The sequence below is a fragment of the Rhinopithecus bieti genome, unplaced genomic scaffold (genome assembly GCF_001698545.2).
Source record: "Rhinopithecus bieti isolate Rb0 unplaced genomic scaffold, ASM169854v2 scaffold_10347, whole genome shotgun sequence".
NCBI lineage: Eukaryota > Metazoa > Chordata > Mammalia > Primates > Cercopithecidae > Rhinopithecus > Rhinopithecus bieti.
In genome coordinates this window covers 594322-607895 of record NW_016806836.1, presented here as the reverse complement: position 1 = coordinate 607895, position 13574 = coordinate 594322, and the positions used below count along the sequence as shown (strand labels likewise).

Sequence of the window (13574 nt, the reverse complement as noted above, 5' to 3'; positions counted from 1 at the left end):
CCTCTGTGAAATAAGAGGAGATGGGATCAGCAGAGAAAGCAAACAGGAGTCTGGAAGAAGAAAAGGACCGGGCCCACCTCTTCTCTTCTAGTCTCAGAAACTCATTTCTATTGATGACTTATTTATAATCACTGCTGAGTCATACAGGGGGCTCGTAATAATACACTGGGCTCAGCTCCTTGTTTTTTAGTGAAGAGAGGCCCCAGACAGCAAATGAGGAGAAACAGTGAATTAGCAACCAGGGCAAGAACCAGGTCTCTGTACAAACCTTTCCATCTTGTACTATATAGTCATATACCATACACACACACAAATACCATATACTATATACCACACATATATATACTCATATGCCATATACACAAATACACATACATATGCTCACCATATACACACATACATACAAATACCATATATTCACATACCATCTACACATTTACCATATACTCATATGCCATATACACACATATATACCCATATACCATATGCTCACCATTATACCACACATGCAATACAATATATACATACATATACTCATATACATAACACATACATATAATACTCAAACACATATACCAATATATACACACACCCCATATAACCATATAATATTCATTATATACCATACACATACATACATATACTCAAACAAATATACCCAATATACCCCTATACCATATACTCTCATACCATATACACACATACATATACCATATAGCCAATATACATACATATACCATATACACACATACATATACTAAAATAACATATACCTATATACCGTATATTCTTAATTACAGTATAACAGCATAATATAATTATAGTATAGTATAAATAAAAAACTGACAACCTATGGACTGTTTTTGTATTGTTGGTTGTATGTGTTTGTCTGGCCCAGATAGAGTTTTGGGGTTTTGTTTTTGTTTTTGTACCACAGGGTTTCTCACTCTGTCACCCGGGCTGGAATGCAGTGATGCAGTCATAGCTCACTGCAACCCCGAACTCCTGGGCTCAAGCAATCCTCCTGCCTCAGCCTCCCAACGTGCAGGAATTACAGACATGAGCCACCAAGCCTAGCCAGTTTTTGTTTCTAATGAAATTGACTGCCAGCTTTTAAAAACTACGAGAGTTCCTGTAATAATCTAGAGTCCTGTTTTTCTTGACAATTCAGTCCAGCAATGCGGGTTAAGCTGGCAAAAGCCATATCCTTTACAAATTCCAAAACTTCACCTTATCCCCTGGCCCCAAAAAAAGCTGACGTATCCAATAGGCACAGGAGACATTCAGGTATCTCAGCTAAGAGCTCAAGCTTTGCAGCAGACCAGCCTGGGCCTGAAGGTCGAACTCTACCACAAACCATCGTTGATCCTTGGGTAGGTAACTTGCTTCTCTGTGCCCCAGTTTACACTTCTGTGAAACAGAGATATTGCCTACTTTAAAGGTTGTTGTAATTTTTTTAAAAAATAGTTTTAATTTACAGAGAGTAAAATTCACTTTTGGAGGAATAAAGTCCTATGAGTCATAACACCTGCATAGATTCCTGTAACCACCACCACACCAAAACACAGAGCAAGTCCATCTCCCAAAGAATCCCCTCCCAATGTGTAGGCAAACCCTCCTCCACTCCAACCCCCAGCTATCACTGATCTGTTCCCCATCTCTGTAATTCTGCCTTTTCTGATATATTTTTTAAGGAAATCCTGTTTGGTTAGCTACAATAATTTCATCATTATCCAGGGTGCTCCCTTTCATTCTCCCTGTCTGTGGAAAGTAGTTCCATGGCTGACAGAATCAAGCCCCATAAAGCATTTGCTCAGTCATTTGCCCATAGCATTTGCCCATAAAGCTGGGCAGTCACTGAGAATTCCTTAACATTGCCCTGTTTGTTCTGATCTCCTCCCCACCCACGGCACTTCCATCGGTCCCTGGCTGATCCTCTTCCCGTTAGGTCATTGCAATCGCAGCCCACAAAGTGCCCACATTCCCAATGCTCTTATTCCTGCTGACGAAGATAAGAAGTGTGTCCTGGGACCGGAAGAGCTTCCAGGGGAGACACAAGAGGGCCTTGGTTCCCCTGGTGCCCACACACCACCATGCCTGCCCACCAAGACACATGACAGGAAGAAAACTTTCACTCTCACAACAGATCAAGCCAAACTGAAAGACCCACAGTGCCACGAGGAAGCCCAATGACCACCCGGTTTCAGGAAAGAGCTATTCTTGACAAGCATGACTGGCAGAGAGGAAATGTCACTGTGAGAACGCCTCCAAACAGCATTTCTTTTCGGGGTGTGGAGGTGGAAGGAGGGTATGAGAAAGCAAACCACATACTTGGGAACAATGAATGTTCCCAAGGAAGCACATGGGTCCCTTTTCACTCAAGTGAGGAACCAACCGGTTGGTCTGAATTGGAGCCCTGGAAGCAACTGCCCTGACCATTCTATTACATCTGGGCTGTACTCACAGATGAGCCAGGATTGGAGCCAGGTTGTGCTCCGGCCCTGCTGCCTCTGGGATCCTGGGCACCCCATACCTCCTCTCCAGACCTCCCTCAGTTTCTCCATCTGAAAATGGCACTGTAGGACAAGATGGACCTGGAGGGCACCAACCACAAAAGGCGTGGAATTCACACGAGCGTTACTGGGCACAGGTGGCCACTCTTTCTTTCTGAAACCCCCATACTGGAGCTTCAGGGCAACACACTCCCCTGGTGTGGCTCCTCTACCCCTTGCTTCTCCTCCTCGACCAGAACTCAGGGCCTCACTGCTGCTCATTGCTCTACTCCTGACTCGCAACCTCAGTAAGCCAATAGGGCTGGAGTCTTTGTTGAGTGAGGCTGTCCTATGCACTGGGGGATATTTAGCAGAAACTCTGGCCACCAATCATTAGATGCCAGCAGCGTCCCCATCACCCCCTCAAAGTCACGAGAACTACCACTCTAACCCAATCCCACGCACACATCGAGATTCCCAGAATTACACCTCCTGCCTGAACCTGGCCACAGGGCACCCTAATTCCTGCCTCCAGCCGCCCTACTGACCTCTCCACCTAGGGGTATAACAGCAACTCAGATTTACAGAATCTAAACCGGATCCGTGACTTACCCTGCCATACCCAGATCTGTCAGCACAATTACTGACACAACCTAGAAATTCTCTGTTGGGGGGCCTGTTCTACATGTTGTAGGATGTTCGGTGGTATCCCTGGCCTCTCTCCATTAGGTGCCAGGAGCACCCCAACCCCAGGTGTGGCAACCAAAAATGTCTCCAAACATTGCCGGGGGTGGGGATTATCCCTAGATGAGAATGGGTGACTGATGTGGACTATTTGAAACACAGCACCGACGGCTTCCTCTGAGATGTGAAGTCCATTCACATCCCTCCTGCGCTGAACCCCTCCACACCAGGGTCTATAAGGCCCCTGTACTGTCTCTGACTCCATGGACTGGCCTCACCCTCACTCACTGGGATGTAGCCACCCTGGCCTCCTTGCTAATCCTACAACATACCCTTAGCACACCAACTCCTATAGCACACCAACTTAATCCTTACCCTAGAGCCTTTAAAATCTCTTATTCCTTCTAGAATCTTTTTCCTACTGATACTGGCATGGCTGATTTTTCTTGTCATGTAAACTTCAGCTCAAATATCACCTCTCAAAGAGGCCCTGTTTAACCCCTCCACCTAAGGAACTGTGACATCTGCCTCGCAACTTGCCCATCTCTCACCTCACCACATTACCTTCCAGACACCCATCATGGTGTGAACTGTCTATCTTGGTGTGAACTGTCTCTCATACTGTGAACTGCCTTGTTATTTGTCTTTATTATTTTCTCTATCTTTCTAAAAACCCAACCTCTACAAGAGCAGGTCTTTAGCTGACTTGCTTTCCACTCTATCTCCATGCCTAGAATAGTGCACAGCACATAATACATGTTCAAGAAAAATCAGCACTGAGGATGCAATGAATCAATAACGAATCAACAGCAGCTGGGCTCATGCCTGTAATCCTAGCACTTTGGGAGGCTGAGGCAGTTGGATCACCTGAGGTCAGGAGTTCAAGGCCAGCCTGACCAACATGGAGAAACCCCGTCTCTACTAAAAATACAAAATTAGCCTGGCGTGGTGGCGCATGCCTGTAATCCCAGCTACTCGGAAGGCTCAGGCGGAGAATTGCTTGAACCTGGGAGGTGGAAGCCGTGGTGAGCTGAGGTCACACCATTGCACTCCAGCCTGGGCAACAAGAGCGAAACTCCATCTCAAAAAAATTAAGAAGGAGGAGGAATCAATAATGGGCCAGGTGCAGTGACTCATGCCTGTCATCTCAGCACTTTGGGAGGCTAAGGTGAGAGGACTGCTTGAGGCCAACAGTTCAAGACCAGCCTAGGCAATATAGCAAGACCCAACCACTACGAAAAATTAGCTGAGTATGTAGCTAAAAACAACTAGGCCCGTAGTCCTAGCTACTCAGGGTGAGGCAGGAAATAGCTTGAGCCCAAGAGTTCAAGGTTGTACTGAACTATGATTACACCACTGCACTCCAGCCTACGTGACAGAGTGAGACTCCATCTCTTAAAAAAAAAAGAGTTATTACTATTATCATCATCATCATCATCATCATCATCATCATCATCCAGGGAATAAAGACCAGAGTGTAAGAATTAGAAGAAGAGAATTAAGGAATATCAGAGTATGCTGCACGTAGGAAAGGTAAGTACTGATTCCTCCTACTTGCTTCTGTGCCATGGGTATAATTTACAAATAGAATAGGGTTAATGTGGTCAAGGGCAAATGAGGTGGAAACACTGGCCTGGATAAAAGCACTTTGGGCCGGGCATGGCAGTTTATGCCCATCATCCCATTACTTTTGGAGGCAGAGGTGGGTGGATCACCTGAGGTCAGGGGTTTGAGACCAGCTTGGCCAACATGGTGAAACTCTGTCTCTACTAAAAATACAAAACTTAGCCAGGTGTGGTGACACATTCCTATAATCTGAGCTACACAGGAGGCTGAGGCAGGAGAATCGCTTCAACCCAGGAGGCGTAGGTTGCAGGGAGCAGAGATCGCAGGTACCATTGCACTCTAGCCTGGGCAACAAGAGCGAAACTCCGTCTCAAAAAACAAAAGTAATTTGTATGTCAATAAGCCCCAGGAAAGTCCTTACTTGTTCTTTTCACAGATCTTTTCTTACCTTCATCCACTGAAACTTTTGCATTTTTTGCATACAGAAAAAAGTTGAAGGTTCAAGAACCACATACAAAAGAGGATACGTCATTTGCAAAAATATCCACAGCTGCCACAGAAAGATACTGGCAAAAATTCCAACTGACCCAGGTTAAGATTCAGGATGCTGCCAGTGGTGGAGGTTTTGTCCGTTTTCGTCGTGATAGGAGTTGACAGTTGAGGAGAGAAGGGCTTTGGGCTGCCGGATAAACTCCCTGCTTGTCCCGTCTTGGTGGAGGCTGGTGAAGCTGAAAAAGTATGGCATTGTTAAAAGACAGGTTTACAAATAAACAAGTAAAACGCGTAGGTGTGGTGTAGGGAGAGAATGGAGAGATTATGAAATTGTGTTTGATTTCAATAAGGCCGCTACAGCATCACGGATGGGGTGGGGTGGGGCGTGGCAGGTTGGCCATTCATTTTCAGCAAAGGGCTTTAACCCGACGTGAAACCGTTAAAGCCACAAATGAAGACGGTCTCCCCAGTTACTCTATTAAGCACAAAGCTCTAAGACAAATCGGCTAAGCTGCCACTGAAATTGGTTTGGCCCATTCACGGGTATAAATCTCAACATAAATAGCGATTAAACCAACCCCCACATGGTCCAGATGCAAAAAACGGGAGCCAGCCTTACAAATGCGTGTCATCCGTTTGTGGAAAGACACCATGGCCAGCTCACATGCAGCCACTGCACCTGCCAGGGACCAACTTGGTCCCTTGGGAAATCTCCAGCTCCCATTTCAAAAGTTCTTGAGGCTGTGTAAAGCCAAACCCAGTACCAGATGGAGTGAGGGAGACGTTGGTAAATTATGTCCTTCTTTACCGTATTTCAAACTTTTACGGGAGGAGAGAGAACTGTACCTATGCCTAAGGATTTTAAAAATACCTTAAAATGACCTACAATCTACTTCTCCTCTGCCTCATGTCACAGGGCTAGGACAAGAAACCACTTATGTTTAAAAAAGCAAGCATTCATAGGGGCCAACAAGCGTCCCAAAGATCCTTCAAATCCTGCCCCTTTGCCCTTGCCCCTCCATGGTAGCGGGACTGTGCCTGTTAATGCCTCTTGGGCCCATTTAAAAACAGCTGGGACTAAAGGCATCACTGACAACAATGACAGCCAACTCTTCCAAGAAGAGCAAGAAACATTCTGAGGTGATCTGGTGCTTGAAAGAAATTTCTGGATGGCAAATTAGAGCTAGGAACTGAGACTCCCCAGGGGCTTCGAAAATGCTGGGACACTTGCGTGGGCACTTGCCTCAGTTTCCTCACCTAACAAATTAGAAAACTCAGAACAAGGCTTCAGTGTGTTAAAATTCACACACCACTCGGCTGGTGAATCCAAGTGAGCTAGGCAGCTCTGGTGCCAGGACCTGCCTGCATCACTGTTAATGTAATATAGTGGGAAAGACTCCAGACGTAAAAAGGCCTGGATTCAAGCACGGATCAGAAGCCAGACACTGTGGATTCAAGCCCTGGCTCAGCTGTTGCCCTGCTGTGTAACCCTGGGCCAGTTACTGGCACCTCTGCCTCTCTCTTCCTGGCAGCAGCAAAGAGAGACACTAATAATATGATACAAAGGGACAATAACAGTAGCTACATCTCATAAGGCTGCTGTGAGGATTAAATCAATCATCTGAACAGTGCCTGGCATCCAGTAAGTACTCTGTTACTGTTTGCTATTAGAGTGGTTTTATTTTCTATTTCCCCATTAACCTCCAGGGCTTTGGGGTTATCCTCTGAACCACTGATTCTCAGCTATGAGCAATTCTTCTCTCCAGGGCACACTGGGCATTGCATCCAGACATTTTAAGAGACTGGGGGGTTGCTACTGGCATCTAAGAGCTAGAGACTAAAAAGGTGCTAAATCTTCTACAATGCACAGAGAGGCCTCCCACAAGAATCTGCCCGGAACATCAACAGTGCTGAAACTGACACGCCACACAGGGATGAAGTAGGCATGCAGCTGGGAATCCTTTTCCTCATCCGGAAATGAAAAGGGAGTGAGGATCAATGTCTTCGATCTATGTCAATTGGTGCCCAGCAAGTGCTCAATAAACATGAGAAATTGTTTTAAGAAATAAGTTTTCTTTGTTTTTGTTTTTTTGAGATGGAGTCTCACTCTGTCACCCAGACTGGAGTGCAGTTGTGCCATCTCGGCTCACTGAAACCTCTGCCTCCTGGATTCAAGTGATTCTTCTGCCTCAGCCTCCTGAATAGCTAGAATTTCAGGCTCCTGCTACCACACCCGGCTATTTTTTGTATTTTTAGTAGAGACAGGGTTTCACCATGTTGGCCAGGCTGGTCTGGAATTCCCGGCCTCAAACGATGCACCCACCTCAGCCTCCCAAAGTACAGGGATTACAGGCATGAGCCACTGTGCCCAGCCTAGAATTAAGTTTTTAAAACAATAAATCTGTTTTACTGCAAGAATTAATAGAATTGGCCTAGCACGTGGCATGCCACATTCCTTTACTGGGGGGTTGCTATTATTATTACTAGTCCTATCACTGGTACTGTAAGAAGTAGAACTGAAGTGTTTGTTACACAAAGGAACAAGAAAAGGCCAGGTGCGGTGGTTTACCCCTGTAATCCCAGCACCTTGGGAGGCTGAGGTGGGAGGATCACTTGAGCTCGGAAGTTCAAAACCAGCCTGGGTAACATGACGAAACCTCATCTCTACTAAAAATACAAAAAATTTAGCCGGGCATGGTGACACATGCCTGTAGTCCCAGCTACTTGGGAGACCCAGCTACTTGGGAGACTGAGATGGGAGGATCCATTGAGCCTGGGAGGTCAAGACCGCAGTGAGCCATGATCATGCCACTGCACTCCAGCCTGGGACAGAGAGGGAGATCCTGCCTCAAAAAAAAAGAAAAAAAAAAGAGAATATATGAAAACAAAGGCATTTTAAGAGAAGTATTACCAATAAAATATTTAGCATTCGAATTTTTAACATTATCAATTCATTTATGTTCTACCTCATTCCAAAAGCAATTTGCAGCTGCTCAAATATCTGTGTAATACATTCCCCTTGAGGATTAAAGATCGTGGCTTCTCTAATTGTATTCCCGTAAGCAAACTAGCAAGGTCTAACAGGAAGGGCCTTCCTATACTATCAAGTACCCTGCTTGGGACTGCAGAGAACTTTGACAAGGACGCCAAACCCTAAAGGGTAGCAGGAACAAACAAACAAACAAAAACACACAAAGATGCGCAAAGATGCTGTTGCACGTAGAACACAGCCAAGTGAATCCACATTTTCCTGCTCGACAGGTCAAGTTTGATTGTTTGTTTGTTTGTTTTGAGACAAGTCTTGCTCTGTTGCCAAAGCTGGAATGCAGTGGGGCGATCTCAGCTCACTGCAACCTCCGCCCGCCAGGTTCAAGCAATTCTCCTGCCTCAGCCTCCCGAGTAGCTGAGGCTACAAGTGTATGCCACCATGCCCAACTAATCTTTTTGTATTTTTAGTAGAGATGGGGTTTTGCCACGTTGGCCAAGCTGATCTCGAACTCCTGACCTCAGGTGATCCACCTGCCTCGACCTCCCAAAGTGCTAGGATTACAGGTGTGAGCCACCATACCCAGCCTATTTTTATAATTCTGTATATACATTCATGTGTGCTAAACAATTAATAACTAGAACAAGCCTTTAGTTTGAGATATATTTCCTTTGTTAATAAATAAACAAGTGTTGAGATTTAAGAGGTATGTTCTAAATATTAAAAAAGGTTTTAAGCATAGCACTTGGATATGGCAAGAACAAGCGTGGCGGGAAAACACTGGCTTCCCATGGAGATGGGTCTGGTTCACGCTCCCTAGCCAGTAAAGGGCAGGGCCCATCCTCCTAAGGCATCTGGGACTGCAAAGCTTCATAGAGTCAGGAAAGGACATACATGACAATCACTAGCAACCCACAAGCCTCACACCGCAAAACCCTCCTCTGTATCTCCCTGAGAAATGGGTCTCCTATGTCTACCTCCTAATGTCACCAATCCTACCTCCCTAGTCTGTGAAACACCCTGCACCTGCCTTGTCCTCCCAATATCATGAATGCCATGGCCACCCACCCAGTGGCTCAAGGCCAAACATACCTGGATCATTCTTTTTTGGGGGGACGGGAAGGGTGGCAGGGGGAGAAATGGAGTTTCACTCTTGTTGCCCAAGCTGCAGTGCAATGCTGCGATCTCAGCTCACAGCAACCTCCACCTCCCGGGTTCAAGCGATTCTCCTGCCTCAGCCTCACAAGTAGCTAGGATGACAGGCGCCCGCCACCATGCCCGGCTAATTTTGTATTTTAGTAGAGATGGGGGTTTCACCATGTTAGCCAGGCTGATCTCGAACTGGTGACCTCAGGTGATCTACCCACTTCGGCCTCCCAAAGTGGTTGGGATTACAGGTGTGAGCCATTACATCCAGCCCATTCTTAATTCCTCCTTTGTTCTCATGCCTGAACTACCCAGCTCTTCAGCAAGGTCTCTGCACTCCTCTTCCTAAACATATCCTACATCTCTGCACTCATCTCCACTTCCACTGCTATCACCCTAGTCCATGCAGTCTCAACAGGGACCGTGTGGCCCCCAATGGGGCAAAAATAATTCTTGGGGGGTAAAAAATCTTACTATTCCTTTTATGTACAAAGCACGTGTGTGTGTGTGTGTGTGTGTGTGTGTGTGTGTGTGTGTATAGACAGTACATAAACAGATCTACAATATTTTCAAATTTCATGAGAGTCCATTCTTAGGTAAGTATCTGCCCAAAATTGAAAATAGGTACCCAAACAAATCCTTGGACACGAATGTGCACAGCAGCACTATTCACAACAGGCAAGAGGCAGAAACAACCAACTGTCCATCAATGGACAAACTGAGGTAGCCACACAATTGAATGTTACTGAGTCACAGAGTTCTGATACGTGCTGCAGTGTGGCTGACTTAAAAACATGATGCTAAGTCAAAGAAGCCAGACACAAAAGGCCCATATTCTTTCATTTCACTGAAACAAAATACCCAGAATAGGTAAGTCAATTCAAACAGAACAAAAATTGGTGGTTGTCAGGGGCAGGCTGTGGGGTGAGAGGTAGGGGTGGAAGTTTGTGGGGGACGAGGAGTGGCTGTTTAGTGGGTACAGGGTTTTATTTTGGAGTGTCAGAAACGTTTTAGAACTAGATAGAGGTGGTGGCTGCACAGCACTGTGAATGCACTAAATGCCACTGACCTGTTCAAAATGGTAAATTTTATGTTACGTGAATTTGACCTCAATTTTTTAAAAGATCTCAGGGGGAGTAATTAGGAAGAAAATGTCTAAAATGGTTCGGGGCGGGGGGGGCACGGCAATTAAAACACTAGGCAACACTGCCCTGCCCATCATTTCCCACGGAGACCCCGTAAGCACTTCCCACAGGTCTCCCCACCACGTGCACAGCACCCTTCTCCCAGGGCACTCTCCACACAGCAGCCAAGGCAGAACCCCTAAAATGATGGCATATTGCTCCATCACCTAAAACCATCCAGAGGCACCTCATTCCCCAGAATAAAATGGCCCTGAAAGAGCAGGATCTGTGCTGGCCAGCAGGCATCCAGGATACCTCTGGATGCTTAGCAGGTGCCTGATACATTTACTGAATGAGCAGTGCATAAAATAGTTGAAGAAGGAGTTCTCCATTTCTCTTTTCACTACTATGGTCATGATAAGCAATAAACAAACAATGATGAGGCCGGTCGTGGTGAGTCACTACTGGTCCAGCACTTTGGGAGGTGGAGGCAGATGCATCACTTGGGGTCAGGAGTTTGAGACCAGTCTGGCCAACATGGTGAAACCCCATCTCTATTAAAAATACAAAAATTAGTCGGGTGTGGTGGTGCACAGCTATAACCCCAGCTGTTCAAGAGGCTGAGGCAGGAGAATCGCCTGAACCTGGGATGCGGAGGTGGCAGTGAGCCGAGACTGCACCACTGCACTCCAACCTGAGTGACAGAGACTCCACCTCAAAAAAAAAAAGAAACAATGACAACCAGATAAAACCTTTGTCATACAAAAATATCAAATTAAACAAGCTCCCCAATGTTATACATCAACTAAAAACAAGGTGCTTGTTAAGAGAGTGATTAACAATCCAAAGAAAAGATATGACAAGGGCTGGTGCAGTACTCACACCTGTAATCCCAGCACTTTGGGAGGCCAAGGAGCAGAGATCACCTGAATCACCTGAGGTCAGGAGTTCGAGACCAGCCTGGCCAACATGGCAAAACCCCATCTCTACTAAATATACAAAAGTCAGCCAGGTGTGATGGCACATGCCTGTAATCCCAGCTACTTGGGTGGCAGAGGCAAGAGACTGCTTAAACCTGGGAAGTGGAGGTTGCAGTGAGCCGAGATCACACCACTGTACTCCAGCCTGGGCAGCAGAGCGAGATTCCATCTCGGCGGGGGGCTGGGGGGAACAACAGGTATGACTAAGCAGATCACAAAAAAATCCAAGTCAATCTATGTGACGGTGTGGGTGGTACTGGCATGGAGGTCAGAGATGGTGCTCAGCATCCTAGGTGCACAGAACAGCCTCACAATAGAGAATTACCTGGCCCTAAATGTCAACGGTCCTGAGGTTGAGAAAAACCTGATTCGAATCACTCCAGACATTTCAAAAGCAAAAAAGACTTGGAAATGCTTCTTTCAATTAAACTTTGAAACAGATGCCAATCCTTTTATAAAGCCATACATCTTGCCCAAAGGAAGAACTAATTGGCTTTGAAGTCACAAATAATTTAACCAGATTTCATACTTTGATGTACAATTCACAAGTGTGGGCTAAAACACATCATTTATTATCTACATTTACAAAATCCTAGCCTGCGTGAAGGACTTTTCTGACTACAGTAGGAAACATGAGCCTTGAAATTAAATTAGGAAAAAATTGCCCATTCCCTCCCATGCACCCCAGCACTCTGGGCAGGGTGGAGGTGGAGTGAATGATTCATGCTAAACGTCCTCCACTTATAAAACCTCAGAAACAACCTGTATGTTCAAAGTGCCGCACCTTGCACAACTCCTATGGTGCCATGCACAGATGAGCAGAGCATGGCCAGATGCTCTAGGATGGGTCAGGAGGTGTTGGTAAAAATGCTGTTTTGAAGGGTTGTTCACTAACACAGAAACAAATTCAGAATACAAGGATATGGACCAGGCATGGTGCCTCATGCCTATTATCCCAACATTTTGGGAGGCTGAGGCAGGCACATCATTTGAGCCCAGCAGTTTGAGACAAGCCTGCGTAACACAGCAAGACATCATCTATACCCCCTGCCCTGAAAAAGCAGGATCTGCGCTGGCCAGATTTTTCAATAAATGGGCACCACCACGCCTGACTAATTTTTGTATTTTTAATAGAGATGGGCTTTCACCATGTTGGCCAGGCTGCTCTCAAACTCCTGACCCCAAGTGATGCATCTGCCTCCGCCTCCCAAAGTGCTGGACCAGTAGTGACTCACCGCGACCAGCCTCGTCATTGTTTATTGCTTATCATAACCATAGTAGTGAGAAGAGAAATGGAGACCTCCAGGTGTGGTGGTACACACTTGTACTCCTATTGTCAGGCTGGAGTGCCGTGGCACAATCATAGGTCATTGTGGCCTCAAACTCCTAGGCTCAACTGATCCTCCCAGCTCAGCCTCCTCAGTAGCTGGGACTACAGCAGCTTGTGACTACTTTAGTGCAACAATGACTAAATAGTTGCACAGTTGGAAAAAAGACCCAAAAAGCCTAAAATACATAGTATCTGGCCCCTGACAGAAAAGGGGGCAATTTGTAAGAGTAAAATAATTTTCAGTATCACTGTCTCTTCCTACACTACACATTGGCTAATTCATACTTCCTAAAATTACCTAAGCACATACCAGCAGGAGGCTGAGGCAGCAGGAACTGCTTAAGCCCAAGAGTTGAAGGCTACAGTGAGCCATGATCACACCACTGAACTCCAGCCTGAGTGACAGACTGTGATCCTGTCTCTTAAAAAAAAAAATCGCAGTTACTCGGGAGGCTGAGGCAAGAGACTCGCTTGAACCCAGGTGGTGGAGGTTACAGTGAGTTGAGATCGTGCCATTTTACTCCAGCCTGGAAGACAAGAGTGAAACTCGATCTCCAAAAAAAAAAAAAAAAAGTTTTTTTAATGTATAAAAATAAAAAAAGGGCCGGGCGCGGTGGCTCAAGCCTGTAATCCCAGCACTTTGGGAGGCCGAGATGGGCGGATCACGAGGTCAGGAGATCGAGACCATCCTGGCTAACACGGTGAAACCCCGTCTCTACTAAAAAACATACAAAAAAACTAGCCGGGCGAGGTGGCGGGCGCCTGTAGTCCCAG

The 13574-nt window shown here is 46.0% G+C and overlaps 1 protein-coding gene across 1 annotated transcript in view; it reads right to left on the bottom strand.

Moving 5' to 3' along the window:
• The window catches only part of ZMYND8 (zinc finger MYND-type containing 8), a 152753-nt gene that overhangs the window by 47094 nt on the left and 92085 nt on the right, over nucleotides 1–13574 (bottom strand). The window contains 1 exon segment of the mRNA XM_017877885.1: nucleotides 5330–5470. Within this exon segment, the coding sequence (XP_017733374.1) occupies nucleotides 5330–5470 (141 nt within the window).